This window comes from Ylistrum balloti, unplaced genomic scaffold, assembly GCF_031769215.1.
Source record: "Ylistrum balloti isolate Yb309-2 unplaced genomic scaffold, AGI_CSIRO_Ybal_v1 Utg370314, whole genome shotgun sequence".
Classification (NCBI taxonomy): domain Eukaryota; kingdom Metazoa; phylum Mollusca; class Bivalvia; order Pectinida; family Pectinidae; genus Ylistrum; species Ylistrum balloti.
In genome coordinates this window covers 523,541-546,348 of record NW_026782232.1, presented here as the reverse complement: position 1 = coordinate 546,348, position 22,808 = coordinate 523,541, and the positions used below count along the sequence as shown (strand labels likewise).

The window sequence follows — 22,808 nt, the reverse complement described above, 5'->3', positions numbered from 1 at the left end:
TTCTCATTCTTATAACTCAAATTTGTGTTTTCGGTAACACACATCTATATAATTCTAAATTAGTTTGATTCATTAGTAAATAATCAGGGTTACGAAATATTACTTGTAAAACATATTTCTATTGGTTTGTAAAACGGGTATCCGGCACCGGAAATAGTTTTTTTGACCAATCTCCGTCGACGTATTATTAGCGATCGAAACGGGCACCTGCCTGGTAATTCGGTTGGCTGCGGATGAATAAATTGTAATAGAAATATTCATATGTTCAACATGTATGTGATATTGACGATGCAAATTAATTTGATAAATTTGTTAAGTATTAAATAGTTGCATATTATTTTCAATGGACTGAAGCAGATTTTTTACCCAAACTGAATGGAACTACTTTCTCTTGCGTAGTACCGTCTTGGGTGTTGTACGGTTTTCATCATGTCTGGTAATCACTCAAGATGATGAGAAGAAAACTGATCTGGGTTAACGATATTCCTGTTGAAATATGTATTAGGGAGTGATGTAGCCATACCAGTGATTGCGGTGGGTAGATACAGTTTCATTCTGAGGATTTATATTAAAAACTGACGTGATGGGGAATTGTTTACGGAGAGACAACACAAGCAATGTCCCTGGCACTCAGACGACTCCCCAGCACAAGGCTGCACAGGAACTGTCAAATGGAACCCCTACTGTCCCCATTCCTGTGGCATTGTCCACTCCGCCACCATCTACAAGCCCCATAGTGTCTATATCATCCACCCCACAACCGGAACCTTCGAGTGAAACCACCCCAACCCCAACTAAAGTGTTCGTTGCATTGTACGACTACGATGCCAGAACTGCGGAGGACCTCAGCTTCCGGAAAGGAGAACATTTAGAAATTATTAACGACACACAAGGTGACTGGTGGTATGCTCGATCAAAAACAACACAAAATGAGGGATATATACCTTCTAATTATGTAGCTAAGCTGAAGAGCTTGGAATCGGAACCGTAAGTAGACATTTTTTTAAAATCAATGTTGTGTATTGTACACACTGCAGCACACATTTAGTTGAACACAAGGTAAACAACACTGAATGCAAAACACAACTGCATTTAGATGTTTAGAGAAATGCTCATCATTAAAGCATAATTAACAAAGCTTGTTCATTGTAAAGGGTCATCACGCTAAAAACCTTAATTTTGTTATTGATTGTGTGTGTTTTATAAACTTCCAGTTAAGTTTCTATGCTATCATGATATTCACAGTCGATTTTCAATGTCCAGCTTGCACTCTTCTTTGGTTTGGGAAACCTCACAAATGTAGCGCTGAAAAGTCACGTCATAGTGTTGAAAATGAGGCTTTCATTTTGTAAACACAAACACATGATGGCGAGAAGAAATGACAGCATCAGCGACTGACACAGTCAGTAACATGTTGTTTTTCAGCACCAGATTTTGTTATGGTGTGGCAAATGTAATTTGATGACTCTTAGTCATTTTGAAATTACAAAAAAAGTACAATTTATTTTAAGTACAAGAACAGTACAGTTCTTGTAAACAGGCGATGGTGTTTTGTGCGCCCATGTTCTATCATAGATGATGCAAAAAGTACATATCCAGACTGTAGACCAACAGAAAATGATTGACTTTCTGTAAATATTGGTTAACCTTTTTATGTGCACATTTCACAGAAAACCAACTATCATTGTTCATAAGGTGATGCAGTTGATAAATATATATATGAACTTATTTCCCACTGGATATTGAACTATTTTGACATAGCTTAGTCCTATATCTCTACTTACTACATGAAATCAAATGATACCAGAGGACATGGGATGTGTTGAATAGGAAAATGATTTAATTTTTATTTACATAGTATATTGTATATGTGATGTTCTACTGTGATCAATATCTGGCCAGTTCCAAAAGACATAACAGATTTTATTTTCAGTTATACTGCTTGACTAGAGAGAAATTCTCTTTTGCTTGATGATGACAACTGGTTAATTATATTATTAGTAAGCCAGAGGTCCTGGTTTGAATCTTAGCAGAGGCATTGAAAGGAATAATGACATCTGTTAAATTGGAGTGGTCTCGACATATACTTCCTACTTACTTACTCACCTTACTATAACTCTGCTAAATAATAACAGTAATATATATTGTTCATATAGAGAAAACTATCATAGCTTGATTATTTGAGCATAAGACTAGAAAGCCAGAGGTAAGCAGTTCGAATCCTAGAAAATGCATTGAAGTAAATACACACATTTATACTCCAATCATTTTTACATTTCATGTTCACATTTCTTACATGTTATCCTTATTTTTCAGATGGTATTTTGGAAAGATAAAACGTGTTGAAGCAGAAAAAAAATTGCTTTCAATAGAAAATGAACATGGTGCTTTCTTGATAAGAGACAGTGAAAGTCGTAGAAATGATTATTCTTTATCAGGTTTGTATTGTCACTTAAGTGCATCAATTTAATAATATGAAGTGAATTTGAAAATCATGAATACCTAAAAGAGTGTTAATTTTGTTTTGATCCAAGTTCCTGATATGATATTATGCTGGGAAACTTTGATAAAACCTTGATTAAGAAAGTAGAAATTAATTCTGTGCACATAAGTTCATGCATATTTAGCAACCTATGAGTCTGCATACAAATTAATGCATTTTTACTATTTTTTAACAAACTATGTACATGAGTGTAACTTGTTAATTGATGTTTTCATTTTTATGTACGATTGTGTTTGTTGTTTTTTTTCAGTACGTGATGGAGACACTGTCAAGCACTATAGAATAAGACAATTGGATGAGGGTGGCTTCTTCATCGCAAGACGAGTTACATTTAGGACATTATCAGATCTTACAGATCACTATAGTTCAGACCCTGATGGATTGTGTGTCAATCTACGTAAACCATGTACTCAGGTTGGTCATGATATTTTATTTTGCTTACCTATAGTAATTAAGAGTATTTGTAATTTTTCCCATTCAGGTTCCAAAAGATTGGATCATGTGCATTCTTACTGTCAGTTTTTCATTCTTATTTGGTAGCCAGCAAGAATAATAGTCCTATTGTTCTAGGCTTCAGTAATGTGAATATTTTTATTTCACATTGTTGGCTAGGTTATACTTACTTAAACAATAAATTAACAGGTACATGTGGCTCCTTCTGTTATCACACTTGACTTCCTTCTTCTTGGGGATTTTTGTTTGTAAGAGATTAGCATAACATATGCATGGACAGTTATAACAGAACATTTGAAATGTAAAATATGTCTGGTTTACTATGTAGATATTTAAACTTTACTACAACAGTACAGAGAGTAAATACAAATCTTGGACCCGGGAAGCAGAATAGGTTTTTACATGCTTTTCAGCTACAGAACCTGCTCTTTTGTGTATGTAATTATGACATTATTGAACTGTCAATTTCCTCCTCATATCATTTTTTAATTGATTTTCATATATTAAAATTGTTAGATTTTAGTTGTAAATGATATCCTTCAAAAGACATAATTGTACAGTCCCATGATAAGCTAAGAATACTTAATTAGTGATACACAAGTGGGATGTATTTAAGTAGCTTGCTCCTGTGTATTATATTAGACTTCTGTAATGCAATTCCACTCAGGAAGTCGGCATTGCATGAAGTCCTCAGTGGTGTCGAGTGGTAACTTGACATACAACCCTGAAAGGTGTCATCTCCTACAAGGATCCACTTCCTGTCACCACCCTTGGTACACTATACACGTGTGGCCTTTGTATGCAATGGTATACTGCCTTGGATTAATTAGTCTTGGCCCTGTGGGTCAAGTTGTCCCTTGGTCATGATGTACAATATTTTCACTAATTCTCAAAATTTGACTCTTAATTTTTAATCTGCTCTTATTTCATTGAAAATCCTGTTTTTCTGTAAAAGTGGCACTAGCTAAATAGGATAAGGAATTAAAGAAGAGCTATGATGATTTGATGTATTTAAGAACAGTTTGTTTTAATGATTTAAGATTTTATGTCACTAATTAAATTATCACTCTGCAACATTGACTTTGAAAAGCCAAAACATATAATTGGTCATTATTTATGCATGGACATTCTTTTTAAATTAATCATTTGTTTTGTATGTCTAGAGTCATCAATAAGTTGTATATACATTTGAGCCTGGTTGTTAGGATTTGCAGCGGGGATCACTATCTACTATTAGTATAAATTCTCAGATTTTATGTATTTCTGAAGTGTAGTAAGGCACTAAAATTTTAAAGTTTAGTATTCTTTGGCTTAAGTGCACTTATTTTCTTTTAGCTTCAAAAGTCTGGGGAACTTGTGACTGACGAAGATTTCAATATAAAAACAATGCTGCTGCATGATATTAACAAATCATTCTACAAAAATGTTTGACAAAACAAAGCAGCTTCAGCTTTTGTAAAATGAACAAAGTAATAAATATTGGTGTGTATCCATAGCAACGCTAGTTTCTGTAGAGCTGTTGACAGGATTTAGTTGGATGACATGTAAATTGAGCTGAAGGCAGAACCCAGGCAGGCTAATCCATACTCCATTCATTTCTGTAGGCAGTAGACAGATCAGACAAAAACCAATATGAAAGCAATGCTACTAAATTTTTTTTTTGGTGGGGGGGGGGGGGGGGTGTTGTTGAAGTAGTTTTTCTCAATGTTTATAAGTTTAACACAACTCTTTTTTTTTATGCCCCCGCCATTTATGGCCGGGGGCATATAGCGTTGCCCCCGTCCGTCCGTCCCGTCCCGTCCCAAATCAGTATATACCACCTAACAACTTCATTCGGAAGGCAATTTTCATGAAACTTCATACAAATATCAAGTATGGAAAGACCTCATGACATGGGGGGGGGGGGGCATTCATGTCTTACAGACATTTTTGTAGTTTTTTCAAGTATTAGGCATGATATGTAATCAACTAAAATTAATCGCTTTTCCTGGATGGAATACAAGAGCGCATTTGGTAAAACCCATGGTTGGGCATGCGCAGGCGACACCATTCCATTTCAGATAGGAAATCAAACCCTGATTGTCTGTAGAGGAAAGGCAAGGTGTTGATTACCACTATGTATACCTGACCACATACCACTATATACCACACCTAACCACTTTGGTTTATAGGAGAATCTGCTTCTTAGAAAACAATGAAAAGACAGTTTGTATAAGAAGGGAATTGAAAGTGTACTTGTTATGAATATCTAATACTATTGCAAAACTTATCAAACAATTCTGTTTAATTGTCTTGCACTGCTTATAAGCCAACTTGTACATACATGAGATAATGATATACTGATACAGTTATATGTTGCTATTAATTACGATTAATTAATATGAGACTTAGTTTTTGACAGCTAATTCTTTTGGTGTAGCCAAGTTTAGTAACACATAGCCTAAATAATTCAGTGGGAAAATGTATTATCTTCATACAAATATTAGGAATTGTATTCTGTTGATCAGTTAAGTTGGTTGCAGTGTTCACATTCTTCATTTAATATCAATGTAAACCACAGGTATGTGTAGCTAGGTATTTTAACTGTTTCAGACACTGAAATTACTGCTTCATATTTATTGAAAACAAACACCCTCATATATGTAAGCCAGACTGATAGGTTTACACTAGTATTTGGCTATATACATATACATCTATGTGGAATGGGTTTCAGCAGCTGCTTCTATACATCCTTTGATTTCCATTGCTTATAAGTGTAGTAAACATATGGTGTTGCATTCATAAATACAGACCAATGTATAATTTGCAACTCATTAAAATTACGGTATATGTTGTTAAATTTTGATGGAATGAGACAAATATTAATTTTATACAACATGGATTTGATTTATCAATTACAGTATTTATAAATCACAATTAATGGATTTTGCTGCTCTGATAACTGAAAAATAACAGGTTGAAACCATGTTAAAATTTGAAACAAAGGGTGAATTCATATCAAAAATATTATCAAAATTCAAAGATATTTACAGTAGTGTATGAACAGCAGCTGTACCATGTTGGGCATCCGTTACACCCCATTAACCTTGTTCACTCTACTCTGTATATATACTGCTGGCTTAGATGTTTATATTCATCTTTCCCAATAAACATTCATAAAAAGGTACAGGAACCCAAATTGGTATGCCCAGATTTCTGTGTGATGAACTTTGAATATAAATGAATAATTCAGGTTGTGTGAAAGTGATGCATTTAATTTGCATTACACTTCCCCACTAATCAAATTTAAAGTTCTGAACAAATTATTTCCACAACAGACTGGTATGGATTTGTACTTATGAAACCCCCTCTCCCAGTCCCTAGCAGGAAGTTGTGAGGTGGGGGGGGGGGGGCTTGTCATTTTGAGATTCAAAGTTATTGGGTCAGCCCTGAATGGTATTTGAAAACTACATTACATAAACTTTTTGTTTTCTTTTATGCTTACACTGTGCTTTATTTTGTTTTTGATTTCTTTGTTGACTGTTGTTAACATTAACTGCATAAATATGGAGATCTTTTTCTTTTACATCAGAGAAGTGATTTTATCATGTGAATTAGGACTGTTTGTTATACGAAGGTAATGTCCTCACAACAGCCAGGGTCACATATAGCATGAGGATGTGAATTAGGACTGTTTGTTATACGAAGGTAATGTCCTCACAACAGCCAGGGTCACATATAGCATGAGGATGTGAATTAGGACTGTTTGTTATACGAAGGTAATGTCCTCACAACAGCCAGGGTCACATATAGCATGAGGATGTGAATTAGGACTGTTTGTTATACGAAGGTAATGTCCTCACAACAGCCAGGGTCACATATAGCATGAGGATGTGAATTAGGACTGTTTGTTATACGAAGGTAATGTCCTCACAACAGCCAGGGTCACATATAGCATGAGGATGTGAATTAGGACTGTTTGTTATACGAAGGTAATGTCCTCACAACAGCCAGGGTCACATATAGCATGAGGATGTGAATTAGGACTGTTTGTTATACGAAGGTAATGTCCTCACAACAGCCAGGGTCACATATAGCATGAGGATGTGAATTAGGACTGTTTGTTATACGAAGGTAATGTCCTCACAACAGCCAGGGTCACATATAGCATGAGGATGTGAATTAGGACTGTTTGTTATACGAAGGTAATGTCCTCACAACAGCCAGGGTCACATATAGCATGAGGATGTGAATTAGGACTGTTTGTTATACGAAGGTAATGTCCTCACAACAGCCAGGGTCACATATAGCATGAGGATGTGAATTAGGACTGTTTGTTATACGAAGGTAATGTCCTCACAACAGCCAGGGTCACATATAGCATGAGGATGTGAATTAGGACTGTTTGTTATACGAAGGTAATGTCCTCACAACAGCCAGGGTCACATATAGCATGAGGATGTGAATTAGGACTGTTTGTTATACGAAGGTAATGTCCTCACAACAGCCAGGGTCACATATAGCATGAGGATGTGAATTAGGACTGTTTGTTATACGAAGGTAATGTCCTCACAACAGCCAGGGTCACATATAGCATGAGGATGTGAATTAGGACTGTCATTGGTTTGTTTATTTTCAACCCATACCAATATTCAGTTTTCATTTTTCATTTTTCATTTTTCGTTCTTTGTGTCTGCATCTGACAAAAAGGGGTGGGGGAGTGGGCTGTATTGTTGCTATTTATTAATTGTATCAATAACAGTTTCTGCAGCGTACTGGGTATATATGTTTATTACATGTGCCCTTCATCAAATATGGACTAATATCATAGAGATGATGTGAAGTTTGTTGCAGTAGCCATAAACATGCATGTGAATGAAAAATTTATCTGAAGTTATTTTTGTCATTCATAAAACATATATAATACACTCCCTAACTTTGTCTGCTTGTTACAATATTCATTCTTATAAACACCAGCTTGACCCAACGGTTTCTGAAGAAAGGGCATTTAAATGAGCACCAAATTTTAAGGACTATGTAGTTATAGGCAAATTCATTAACTTGAACTACTGGCAATAGATATTTCTTTCTAATGTTGTACTTATCATCTTTGGTAAGTGATCATTTTTTACCACCATTAAGATGTTGTTTCTATGATTTTAAAGAAGAAAATTAAGGTGGTAAGCTTTCATTAGAATAAATATGTTAGTAACTATATCTTTCACATCTTTTGTATAGTGTTTTATAGAAGTTCATACCATCCCTTGGTACATGTATTTCATTGGTGTTTGGTAAAGAATAGTAGAGATATTTGTACTTCTGGTCTTCAGTTCTTTGGTTTGTTGACCTTTGACCTACCTTTTGACCTGGATGATATGGTTCACATGCAAGTACTGTATAGAGAATTTGTTATGTTGGAGTCTGCTTTTGATTTCGTGAGATAGGGACACGGGTTGTAATTAGCCGTGACCCCAACACACAGATAAAACCCAGGGCTAAACAAAACACACAAGTCAGAGTTTCAACCTTATTTTCTTGTACAACTGACGATAAAGAAACCTTAAGGTCATAAGCATTTCTTTTGATGAGTTTTTATTTTAGAATATAACATCTTCACATCTTAGTATCTGCTGTTACCTTGTAAAATAGTGTATTCAGCAATAAGTCCATGTGTGGTAATAAGCCTACTCATATCTATTACTGTCCACAATTGTCATTAAATTCTATTTCATTGTCTAGGAATAAGCCCAACCTCTGATTTGAGACATGTAATTAATTGGCTTCCCGAAGTCCAGAAGTAAGGCAAAGTCAACCTCTGATTTGAGACAGATGTAAAGTGTTGACTCTCTTGGCTTACTTCAGAATCAATACAGTGCTGTATTTTGTGTATTATTCTACATATCATTTATTTTGTAAACATTACTTGAACTAAAAAGCTGTACAGCATTTTCTGGTCGCGGAGATCACTGACTAACATTGTATTGCACCCAGGAGAAACTCCTCATGGAATGGGTTACTGCATGTAGCCAGAACACTTGTGCAGTTTAATTGTTATCAACAGAACTAAGAAATGCTGTTTGATGATTGTTCCAAATAGGAGATGACCATAGCCTCCACATTTCAGATCATTGGGTTATCCCAGTCAGTGGCATTATTGATTTTATTTGTATCAATTAGCTAGTTAATAGCACATTAGTTAAATTTCTAAGTCCATTGTATCGTGGTTTGATTAAGTAGGATAGATGACAGATGTCTAAAATCCATGCTTGACCAGTGGCTAGTATAGAATACAATGCATTTAATGTCAGACTCTGTCCCAAGAGGTCAAAGTGTTAGGTCAGCTGCATATCTGTAAAATAGAAATTTCCACTATCACATGTTAGATGTCTAGAGGTTATATGTCAGTTCAACTGTAAGTGTATGTGTCAAAGTTTGGCCTAGCTTTGTAGGTCATCAGTGGTCAAAGTTTTCAATGATTTTGTTTTGTCATCAAAGTTGGAAGACTTTCAGGTAATTCAATATAATTTTTCACAGGTATATACATTAAGGTCATCAAAGATCAATGCTGGAAGGCAATATAGTATCGTTGAAGGTCATTGTTTTCCAGCTATATATACTAAGATTGTCATAGCTCAATGCTTACAGGTTATTATTATCAGTAAAGGTCATTGTTGCTTAGCTATACAGTGAAACCTGCTAAATATCATGTTCTATGTTGGGGAAATGTAATTATAAGCGAAACATGACATTAAGAGTTGACACATTTTTTTGTGGACATCTAAACCTGGAACTAATTCTCTGATGCACCAAACTGACTTGTTTCTAACAGAAATTGTTTGAAGACAAGAAATTTGTCATCTGATTTGTTTTTCCCGTAAGACTAGTGATTTTCCTTTATTTTTGTTCGTTTATTCTTTTAAATGTCTAAACTGCTATTATAAATTATCATGAATGATCAGGACATAATTCATGTCATATTCAGATTACACATGATAAGGTTTGTACAATACACTACCATGTCATCAACTAATGTTTTGTCATATAATTTATTCATTTGTTAGCGTATAGGCTTGATAATGGTGCATTATTGCAAAGTTCATATATATACAATGTATATCCCTGCAACTGCAATAAAATGTGATCTGAAGATCGCAACTCAAGCATTGCAAACAGAAATAGCCAGCAGAGTGTGAACTTTGGAAATGCCATGTTTCATTGGCTGTTAAATTAGTGGTTATTTTTAATGGCCAATCAGATGTTGTGAGAGAGAAAAGAGAAATCCCGGTTACTGAAGATTTTACTGTCACTACCAGTGCTCTCCATAATTTAAGCAATAAATGATTTGACGATATATCAAAACAGCAACATGGTGATATTATAACCATTTTGCTTTCCAATCTTCCTTCCATACAATACATTATTTTACTCTGAACGAATCATCTGAGAAAAGTGATTATGATATTAGCAAAGATGTAAGTGGCCCAGTGAAGCTTTTCAGGTCACATATGATAATTTTCTTTGTTCAATTATGCCAAATCCAGACTTCATTTTGTGAAACCTGAAGTTCAAATTGGTCATTTCAGCATTTTAAGCTTTGTATCGCAAATTATAAATGGTGACATTCGTAATGATGACATTGACATGCCATGATTTGGTGTTCCATGGGTCATTGTAAAAAGAAACAAAACAAGCACAATTTATCGTAAATTACGGTTCGTGGTTTATTATTTTAGAAATGCCTTTTGCAAAATAACCTTTTTTGTTTTGAAATTGAACCTGGCATTCATTCTCTTAAGATTTATTTTCAAGAAGTTTCGGAAGGATGTTCAGAAACACTTCAGAAAACTTAGTGGTATGGCATCCACTCCAACATTGGTTGCATCAGGACAAGAATTTAAAATCCATTTGAACACATGGAATTCACTAGCCAATTAAAAAAAACAAATGCTCTATATTTCTTTCAACCTTGCTGGACCTTAATGTAAGCAGGTCAGTCTTATTGTTTGTGAGTAGCAAGGTGTGAAAAGTTGGCCAGTAGGGCAGTGACAATGTTTACAAAACACATCCAGGTATGACGTATGACACTTCAGGCATGAATCCATAGTTCCTGTCCTCATTTACCTGTGTTTTTTTTTTTTGGTGATAGTCGTCAAAATTATTAAGCATTGCCTACCTGAAAATAAGATTACATTGAACATATAGGGGAAAAACCATTGTTTCAAGAAAACGTGAATTAACCAGAAAGTGACATTATCAGATGTGACATTAGGTGGGTTTCACTTCATATACAATGGTCATTAAAGGTCAATGTCGGCAACAACCATCTTCAAATGTCAGTGTTATTTTTGAATTGCTCTTTTTCCTGCCTCCACTTCTAGTATCATACTGACATTGAGATTTGGTAATGCTCTGTCTGACCTGGAAGTCCTATCAGTTCACCAAGGCCAGCCATCTGGAAATTAAATATACCTCCAGCATGCTTGTTCCACACTAAACTTTGTCAGTGTTGTGGATGGCTAGGTTTCAAAATATTGAACATGTGTGTAATTTCAGGTCTAGCAGAGATACATTAATAAGAAATAATGTAAAAAGGATTTTGATTGTGAATTACAGACTGTTAACAGTAATTTAAAGTCTTCATTGGACCAGCCATTGAAAAAAAAATCAGATCAAAAGCTTATGATACACAAACTGTCTGCAGATGGAAGCCTTTTTAGGAATTTTTGATGGAAAACGTTTATTACTGTTACAATAATGGACTTTTCTACAGATTGTAAAAGTTTTTTATACTTAGGTCAGTTTTCATCACTTGTCAACAAATATTTACAAATTTAAATATTATTCAAATCAATGTAGACTGATAAAACTTTATCATTTGTTATTCAAGGGATGTTAATACAAATCTATATAATAAAGCTGTAACATTGCTGGTTTCTGATGCTGATAACACTACATTTCTTACTGGTGCCAAATAACAACACCACACATTGATCAAGAAGCCTTTCAGAGACAAGATTAAGGGAATAAACGTAAAGAAGATGGTAAACAATTGATTTTTGGCATTGCGTCTGTTCTCATGAGTTTTCATGGCAGCTTAGCATGCAAGCTGCAGGCCATGTAGAGACAATGTTTAGTTAAGGAAACAAGAGAAATGATGCTAAATAAGGCAGTGCAGTAATAAAAAACACATGACTACTGATAAGGTTGTTCATGTACTTTCAATGCATACATTGCCACCTTATGTGAAGTTCGCCCTAATGAAGAACAGACTAAGTTACTATTGTAGGCTGTTATGGGTACATTAAAAACACATCATTGGAAAGCTATTTTCTACATGGAATGAATTTGTTCCTGATATTTTTCACTTGATTTGTAATTATGTAGAAATTACGTTATCCTTTCATTTCCAAGCTAATTTTTGGTTACACAACAAGTATTTATCAATTTTTGCTACAACATTCCTCCATTTGCACTGCTATTTTGCATTGTTTCAGAATTACTTCATGGCTTTAGGTCTTCAAGCAAAAAAAAGTAACTTTGTAATAAAAACACAAAATTTAACAATGAATTATAAAGATAATGATTTTAAAAAATGTTTTGAAAAAAATTGAGAAGGAATGAATAAATACATAAAGAATTTGAACCAAGATAGCTGTTCCACAAGGAACATGGAGATCTAGCCACTATCACAAACACAAGATAAGATATAGACCTAGTGTTTAGGTAGGTAAGTCATTCCAGTTCACTAGTAGTCTTGGAATGGCACACACATATGTTTTGACTAAGTCTTGAAGTGTGCAGACTTGTAGAAGTAACATTCTAAAGTTTCTGGGAGTGCTCCAGGATATTATTGCAATAGTCTATATTAGGTCACAGCAATTAACCCTACTTTTGTTGTTCAAGTCCTTGATACTGACCTAGAACATTTGATATTGGTTTCTGGATATGTTTTTAAGTTTCTGTTAAAAGTATGTAATTCACACCTCTTCATCTGTTAGTGATTATTTCACTTCACCAAAAAATTATCCTATATTGGATTTTTATTGTTTAATTTTGATATCAGTAACATTCACAGACAAGTTATTGGTAAATATTGACCATATAAAAAAAGTTACACACCTGTCAAGATACCAAATATTCCTTTTTGATTTATTATTACGTCACCATCTAGTTTTTTAAACTTTTAATTAAAAAAATTATGAGAGTATATCACCTTTTGTTTGATTCCTAGTAGTTTCATACATGACTTGAACTTTTTGTCACATGACCTTGACCTCTGATCCTTGAAGTTTCATTTCAAGGGAAACTTGAACTGTTCTATTGCTGTCTGGCTTCATGATAAATTACCTTTGTCCTGAAATCAAGAAAATGGGAATTAAGCCATTTATATTGAAAAGATATTTTTGTTTGACTACCAAATATGGCATATACAACCATATAAGATCAAATATTAGAGTAGTGTAAGATTTATCCATCCCAATTCCAGAAATTTTCAGTAGATTAGCCTTAATAAATGCTGAACAATATCTACTCTTTATGCATATGTACTTAATTTTTGATATTTAAAATTAATGTTATTTTTAATGAGAATGATATGGTATCTGTCATGAATTGTTTTGTAATCTTACCCCATTCCCCTCCCCATTATATCACACCTGGATCATAACACTGGTGTAATTAGATAAGTAACTGCCTCCACCACAGGATCTAGTGATGACAGCTGGATGTCTGGAAAAAGTATTCTGGAAAACATATATTTCAGGTCAAATATATGTAAAAACAGATTCTAGACTTTGATATCGATAGTATTTAACCTGTACTGGAATAGAAAAATGACGGAAAACATTATCCACATTCAGACTTCATGTTTTAAGGGACTCTGGATTTATTTTAAGATGATTGACGTGATTAAATTTCTATATTTACCTTCTGTATATCAATACTGTATAAATAACATTTAAAAAAAAATTAAATTGACATAATTAAATTTCTTATTTACTTTCTGTATATCAATACTGTATATATATAACATATTAAAAATAGAACTTCATGTGCATATATTTGAATGATTGAACTGAAATTAATTGGTGTTTATTTGCTGTTGTCGGTGTCCATCCTTCCCTTGAGACTAGCGTTGTTTATGTTTGAATATTGTATAACAGATCAATATCTATTTTAGGTTATAGAAATGATTACATCACCACATTTAAAAAGGGACAGTGTGGACCTCACAGTGTCAGGAACATAATCTATCTTATCATGTTGACAAAAACACATTATACCATGTACTTAAAAGAAATTCTAAAATGGGGAAATCAAGAATACCAATAATAGCTGTGAAAAATGTGAATTGTTTATCTTGTGGAAGATTGCTGGGATATCTAATAAGTTGATGACTTGACAAAGGCATTGATAAAACTTAAGTATGTCAAAACTCGGTTAGGAAGACATAAGATCTACACATTTTTGAAACGGACAATTAGTCTGTGCAACCAGCATGTTAGACAGGAATTTATAACGTCTTGTCCCTTATATAGCTGTGTATCTAGGCCACTATACCTGGAACTCTTCAAGGAGATTCAAATTTAAAGATGATAGCTTTTTCTCAGACAGATGTTTGTGGCTTGATAACAATCCTGTTTTAGGAAAAGTCTCATCGTTGTAAAGTCACGGTCATGCTTTACGATAAAATACATATTGATAAGAACCCTGTTTGAGGTGTACCCTCTTGTTACACTTGAATTACAACCCTGTTTAGAAAGTACCTTTCTACATTTTAATAGCAAAAAATTCACCCTGACAACAATAGTTACTGGAGTACTTTCACATTGTTACGTGATACACTTAAAATCCTGTTTTAGGAGTGCCCTTTTATAATAATTTCACCTTGATTACAATACCATTTCAGGAAATCCCCATATTGTCATGAAATAACTTGACTTACAACCCTCTTTTAGAAGTATCATTTTGTAACAATAATTCTGCCTTGATTACAATACTGTTTTGGAAAGTCCTCACATTGTCATGAAATAACTTGACTGAAAACCCTGTTTTAGAAGTATCCTTTTGAAAAATGATTTCATCTTGATTATGAACTATTTCAGGAGATCCCCACCTTATCATGAAATAACTTGAGTTACAACCCTCTTTTAGAAGTATTATTTTGTAACAATAATTCCGCCTTATTTACAATGCTGTTTAGGAAAATTCCCACAATATCATGAAATAACTTGACTTACAACCCTGTTTTAGATGTATCATTTGTAACAATAATTTCTCCTTGATTATGGTACTGTTTCAGGAGATCCCCACATTGTCATGAAACACACCTGACTTACAATCCTGATTCTGGATGTCCTAATTACAAACTTTGTTTAATGAGAACTCTAGTGATACTATATGTACATTTTTTTTATTGCCACCCATTAATTCAGTGTTAATATTGGTTGTATTCAGGGATTATAAATATATTCTATATCACAAGACAAAGATAGGATGTCATCTTGGCACCATGTTGACCTATATTACCTAAGTACTTTGTATGTTACCTTAGATAACACACAATATAAGCCTTACATGAAACATTTAGATTCTGCCATGATCTCTTCCTTTAAATAAACGTATAGGAAGAAAATTCATAATATGTTAGTATTTTGAAATAATTTCTGAAAATGGCTCGCGAGTGGTTGTCAGATTGTATTTATTGTCAATATGGATACAATGTGGGTGATAGTCATGACATTCATTGGAGTGTCTTTTTTTTTTATCTGTAACTCAGAATACATTCATGATGATAATCTGACGACCTTTCAGATAGCTCTTATCAAGATCAAGAGTATAACTTTGGTTTGCGATATGACCCCGGTCTATAGGTGTTCTGATCTTGTATCCAGAGTATAACTTTGGTTTACGACCAGACCCAGGCCTACAGCTGTTCTGGTGTTGTATCCAGAAAATGACATTGGTTTGTGACCATACCCAGGCCTACAGCTGTTCTGATCTTGTATCCAGAGTATAACATTGGTTTGCGACCAGACCCAGGCCTATAGCTGTTCTGATCTTGTATCCAGAGTATAACATTGGTTTGCGACCAGACCCAGGTCTATATTTGTGCTGTGGCCATAGTCTGACCTGGATCTTTGATTTTTTGTCCAGATTATGATCTGGACAAGTCCTGATTGGTATAGTGTTTATAATAATAACAAAGCTCAGTATTGTAGTATAGATTTCTATTTTTGTTGATTTCTCGCCTGATTGTGCTTTACATAAGAAACCTATTGTGACTCAGTGACTTGAAAGACTTCAGGGTGGACTGTTGTCCTTGGATTGAGCCATCTGTCGATGGTTGTCTGTCATAAGGCTTCCACAATAACATTTTAAATGGTAGACCAATTTCTGTAATCATCCTAATGAAGTTTGTTTTTATTGAAGCTTGTTTTTAAAAATATTGGCTAGAAGGTAGAAACATTACAATGGACGTGAAATCTGCATTAGATCCTGTTCTGAGTAAACCATTATTGTGAATTGTACAGAGTGGTGAATATCTTGAGGGCTGACTGATTGTATTATTGTATCATGAGATCAATTATATGTTTTCGATCAATAGCTAAATTTTTATTTTTTAAAAATTGTGAATGAAATATATTATTTTACCACAAGTAAGGCTCCTCCTCACTTTGGCGTGTCCTCCAGGAACATAGATTGCTCGCAATTCAGAACCCTCACTGTCATTTATTGTATCCCAGGTTAACAGTCACTCATGTAAAAGAAAATTAAAAAACAATTATCGTGCTTTTTATTTTAAATAAAGTTTAAAACATTCTTCGTGATAAACCATACATGATAATTGTTTGTAAAACAGATCGTCATTATGATATAGTGTCAATGATGTCATTTCGAGCCGCCGTTTCTTCAGCTAGTACTCAATTTACCAGGGCTGATATGCCTGAGTCATGATTATATTAAATTATTCATCATCGATATATCAGTTTGAAGAAATATTTCTCCTAAAAAGCTGTCATATGATTCAGTTTGTGAAAGCTTATAGTGTAACATTTCATTGTCAGTTCATGTAAACAATATCTTGAGGGCTGACTGATTGTATTATTGTATCATGAGATCAATTATATGTTTTCGATCAATAGCTAAATTTAATTTGTTTTTAAAATTGTTTAAAAATTCATTTTACCACAAATAAGGCTCTTCCTCCCTTTATCTAACTGGTACTGCTGTTAGTGAAACAAAGATACACTAGATACACTGTTGTGAAGATTTTTTTCAAGCAAATTCTTTTTTGTCTCTACTACAGTAAATTGAGTATCGGTGAAAGAGGATTAAATTGAGTGTAAACCAACTTTCTTTATCTGCTATGAATTTTGCAATTTCAACAATATAACAGTTTCACAATGATTTATATTCTCAATTCCGTGTCTCCATCATAAAAATTCAAAGTGCAGGGTCTTCTTTTTAAACCCAGTGGGGATCAGCCCCATATCTGGTTGCTTATCATGGGGTGTTTTAGGGGAAACGGGTCAGTAGTGTCCTGTTCATTATTGACCAAAGCGACTTTTGACACCTTAGGAATAGCAAATGGTTCAATACCAAAAGGAATGAATCAGTATAATTAATTTTCAAATTCACAGGTGTCTCATGTTTTTGTTTAGATATCAATTTGAAGGTTGATCACAGGTATAACAATGCTTGCATTCGTATAAATTAAGGTGACCCAGTCATAGAATTCAAACATGATGCAAATTTCCACTGAGTGTTTCATTGTCTCTCACGCTTTTATGAAACATGTTGTAGGACAGGTACTGTGCTCTAAGGTTCAAGATAAACTGTATGCAGATGTGAATGGTTCTTTTTAAAGCAAGGACAGTTAAATATGAAATCTGTCTTCATTTTCTATATCTGATTTCGTTATCAATGTTATCAATTTTCACCATTTCGTTGTGATTGCGAAGATTGGACACAGAAGAAAGTTGCTTTACAATAGGTGTATGATTTTTCGATTTTGTAGCGTTTTCATGTTGTGTTCTTTCTAAGTTGTACATATTAAGAGGCCAACACCTGTATATTAATTGATGGTTAAATGAAAACCTTTTTCTGTCACCACTTCAGATCGAGAAACCCCAGACTGTAGGACTTTCCTACAACACAAACGACCAATGGGAAATTCCAAAGACATCGCTGAAACTCATACGAAAAATTGGGCATGGCCAATTTGGAGAGGTATGGGAAGGACTATGGAACAACACTACACCTGTCGCTATCAAAACCCTAAAACCAGGTAAGCTCTCACATAATTGAATTTAAGTGATATAACAAACAATCTGTTTGTGAACGGTTTTCAGAGTTTTTCATTTTCAACTCTTGATAGCTATATTTGTGGTGCTTAATACTAGTTTATAAAGAAAAGGACTTGTATTCAAGCCAGATTTAAGGAACATCTGTTTCTTGTGCAACAAGTTTAGCAAAAATAACATCACTGCATTATTGTTTTTGGGTTGACAGAATGACCTGGACACCAGTCCATCTTCTGTGACAAAGTAATTAGATATCTTACTGTTGTTGTGGCATGTTACATCACAGGCCTGTGATATTATCAGGGGAGAAAATTAAATTATTCTGACAAATTGGTTTTATTCCTCAGGTTGCTAACAAATTCATGAACACAATTATAAAAAAAGATCATAGTCTCCATAGTAACAATAAAATTAGATAAATCAGTTATGCTGCACAGAACCAGCATATCTGACCGAAATTGTCCAAAGAATGTCCAATCAGTTTTTATTTCCAAACAGTTGTCATGACTACTGCATTGCAGGGTCTGTAATTGGGTGTTTCTGTGCTGTTGGCACCAGCACTTTTATATTATCATGTGGAGACACCTCTGACCATTAGTCTGTACTGAGTAATGGTATATGGGTAATTGCTTACAGTCCTGCTGGGAAAGAAATGTGGAATATGTCTATGGGTACCAATCTACACTGTCATGTAACACCTGGACTTGTGCATAACTAATGTTTTTGCTTCATCAATGGATTGGTTTTTTTTTACAAAGGCTTTTGTTTTTTATTTTGTGTCTTAAGTTTTTTTAACCACTTAAGTACTTGAAAGTGTGCTAGTATTCCATTCAGATTTATAAAGTTTTTCTGATACAAATGTAATTTATTAGTGTCTTACCACAGCATGATGTAAATAAATTTCAAACACCTGTTATATACACATATTGAACACATTAAAACAACTGTTGGATCAATGATAATCTATCAGTGAATGGTAATCTTCACTTTCTGTTTCCTCCATTCTGTAAAATTGATAGCACTTGTCCCTTTTCCATTTGCCTTTTGAAAATAAAATTTTTAAATCAAAAGTTTTGTAGATTAATAGAAATCATTTTCGAGTGGATAAACTTGAATTATCTTTTATTTTAGAATCAGGAAATGCTTGTTAGAATGTTCAGTAAATTTTTTAAGTCTTTTGTGAGATAAAAGATGTATTTATTTATCAGCAAGTGTCACAAAGAAAACATAAGTAATTATAAATTACAAGGGTAGATATAGATTGAAAGCCAAAATACTTTAATTACTCCATGCTTTCCTCTAAATGCGAAGCCTTGATACCAGCTTATCCATTGCCAACTCCAAACTATTTTGCATGTAAAAGTTCACTTAGTTTTTAAAGTATTACAGAGTTCCTTATCAGAAATTTCTTAACTGTTGCTGAATGTTTCTGAGAATGGATTTTAATTTTCCTCAGTCTCTTAGATTTTCTCTTTACTATTTGTTGTTGTTGAAGAAATCATGTTTCATTAATTTCATAAGAATTTCATACAGACCTGAAAATATTTTATTTTGAATAATTATATAGCCAAGAATTTTACTGAATATTTCAAACATTACACTGTTAGATCCTTTTTGTCCTATATCAGTATTGTAATTCTGTCCTTAATCTTCACTCGGATGTCATGATATTCTACTAAAGTTAAATATATAGAAGTTTTCATCATAAAGCTTCATGTTCATTTGTATGGTCACATAGTTGGTCACAATACAGGAGAATATATACTCAAATGAGACTTAAACTCATAGTAAACCATTGATAATGAATTATCAATAGAATTGACATTGTGTAATTTTGTCGAGAGCTGCTCTGGTTGAGATGCTGGGAAAAGCTATAGACCCTACAGCAGAGAAAGTTAGAATAATGCTTTCATAATATTTATTCTACGATAGAAAATGTTCCTGATTGGTTGGTTAGACTCGCCATGATGTTCAGGGTAAAGAAGGCGTTAGCATGTCTATGGCCTCTAAATGCCAGGGATGAATCACTGGAGTTTATTTGACAATGGAGATGTAATAAGTCCATGTGATGCAGGCTGTAACTGCCTGCACACTACAATGTGATTTAAGTGGAAAACTTTGGCTGAAGAAGGCAATTTCCTGCCCATATTCAGCCAGAATAACGACCAGGATGTGATCATCATACTCGGTTTTCATATTTGAGCGTGATTCATTTTTATTTCAATTTTGATAAATCTTACAGGGAAAAAATTGGCATATGGATACTACAAATGTTTGATATTCCTAAATATCTCAAAATTTATTACATCTCTGGCCAATAATGGGGGACGTTGTACTAGCACTGACTCTTCTGGTTCTACTTCTAAAGCCTTAAACATACATTAAAAAAAGAAACTTGCACTATACCTGCATCACCTAAAACTGACCTTTGACCTTGACCAAAAGGTCCTAGGTCGAATAAGTGCAAATTTATAAATAGATAAATAAAAACAGCAAACGTTTCACTTTTGCACACACAAAATTCTGAAAAAAGCAGGTATATGTCAGTAAACATACAGATTTGCTAATAAGGGGAGACATGTATTTTTTTGCTCAAAAACTAATCAAGTTGAGTATGTGATATGTTGAATGTAATCTTCAGTGTTGGAAAATGTTTGGATTTGCATTAGAATATCACTTAATAAGTATAATGTGATACCTTGTTTATGAATTCATTGGACTTTGTCAGTAAGTAGCTTACTCTGTTGACATATATTAGAGAATCATGCTTGTCATGTACAGGATGATGTAACATATGATGTGAAATGATATAATACTCAATATCGAAACTCACAACACTCACCCAGCCTTCCCAAGGTTATACCAGAGAGCCAGGCAGTTATAATGACTTTATTGATTTATTGACCAACAAATGTACTTTGATGAAAGATTTTTAACGTTGTTGCATATCAATTAATATTCATTAATGAAATTATAGAAATAACATGAAAAATTCATAAAATTAATGTTTTTAATGTTTTCACTGATGATATATGTGATGACCCATATATTGTTTGTTCAGGATTCTATCCCATGAAATAACCAAAATGCTGATGATGAGTATTTATTGATTTCCATGCAAAAAAAACATTACAATACTGTCATGACAAAGATTTCCATCCATTACATACCGGTGACTCACCTGATAGCTACAACGTATAGCTTTACTGGCGTCAGTACAAAGTTCGTGTTGTCCTTTACATGTTTTATTAACGAATCCAGTCCACAGATAATAAAGTATATATACTGTTACTTGTTCTCTTTCTGTTTTCCTGGCTCCGTCCATAGACTCTTCACTGTCTACAATACTGTATAGAGGGATTCATATGCATCAATTACTGGGAATTATCAAACTTAGACTTAAATAAAATGATCATTTTTATGTTTTTGTATAAACCAAGTCATTAGATTGATAGCAAATGTTCCTGTAGATCATGTATTTTAACAAGGTTTATTAGATAATTTCTCATCACAGAAGGTAGAAAAGCTAGAGTGTTTCATTTCCAGGCCCGCTGTCAATAGTCTGGTGGTAGTTATAGTGAACAAGCGATGAAACAAATGATATAGTTAACAGCCTGGGCCATCACCGTACAATAACAGGCATGTAATCACAATAACCCTGTCGGGTAGGCTTGTTTTATTACTGAGGTTGTCTGGTTTATTCCTGTTGTTTGTGATTGTATTACAGATTCTCTATAGGCTATTGTCATGTTTACCTGTGATAACTAAACTTGAGGGATAGGCTTATGATTGCACTATAGAGTAAATTATGACGCAATATTGTTTCTTATGAGTAGACATTATTGTAGTTTAATTTTATTTCAGTAATACTTACCATAACTTTAGTATGCTTATGCAGTAACTGCACCCATCTTTGTAGCCCAAAAGCAAGAGATTAAAAAATCCTGTCATCCCTACAGTCCCATGAGCCTTTATGACAGACATAGAGTGATCTCCCTTCCTCTTTCCTTTATGGCGCCACTGATGGCTGATGTGTGTCAAATGAGTGCTCTCATTTTCTTGCTTTTCAGCTACTCAGTTCGTTTCTGAGAATCGTGTTTTGCACAGTTTGCATTCTTATCCCAATCTGTCCTTTATTTATGTTTGTTAGCCTTGGGTTTTTTCCCCGGCCGTTTGCTGCCTTCCTTTGCTATGGTGGTCAAAGATTTCAGGTTGAATATTTGTGTTCTTGTGGGCAACTCCAAGGCTTCAAAGAGACTGAAAAAAACATTGACTTAACATGTTCATTGTTTATAGAATGATATGAAAATAATAACACATCATTGATGTAACAGTACTTTTCATAGGTTGAATAATAAATAGTTTGTAATGAGTAACAATCTTAATTTAGCAGTATAACACATTCTAACACATTATCATTTTTTTGGCAAATTAGTGCAATGATAGATTAGCTTATCCACTTTGATTGCTCCATAGACACAATAAAGAAACTCCAATTAGCAATCATATTTTAACACAATATTTTCAGTGCACAAAGCATTCTATTTCAGCAAGAGCTAAATTATTCA

General features: G+C 33.9%; 1 protein-coding gene across 1 annotated transcript in view; it reads left to right on the top strand.

Annotated features, from left to right (window-relative positions):
• Positions 1–466: 466 nt before the first annotated feature.
• Positions 467–22,808, top strand: part of LOC132553280 (tyrosine-protein kinase Src42A-like) — a 39,820-nt gene continuing 17,478 nt past the window's right edge. Inside the window, exons 1-4 of the mRNA XM_060217511.1 lie at positions 467–987; positions 2,317–2,438; positions 2,754–2,917; positions 18,056–18,224. Coding sequence (XP_060073494.1) covers positions 584–987; positions 2,317–2,438; positions 2,754–2,917; positions 18,056–18,224 — 859 coding nt within the window. The 5' untranslated portion in view covers positions 467–583. The remainder of the gene's footprint in view (positions 988–2,316; positions 2,439–2,753; positions 2,918–18,055; positions 18,225–22,808) is intronic.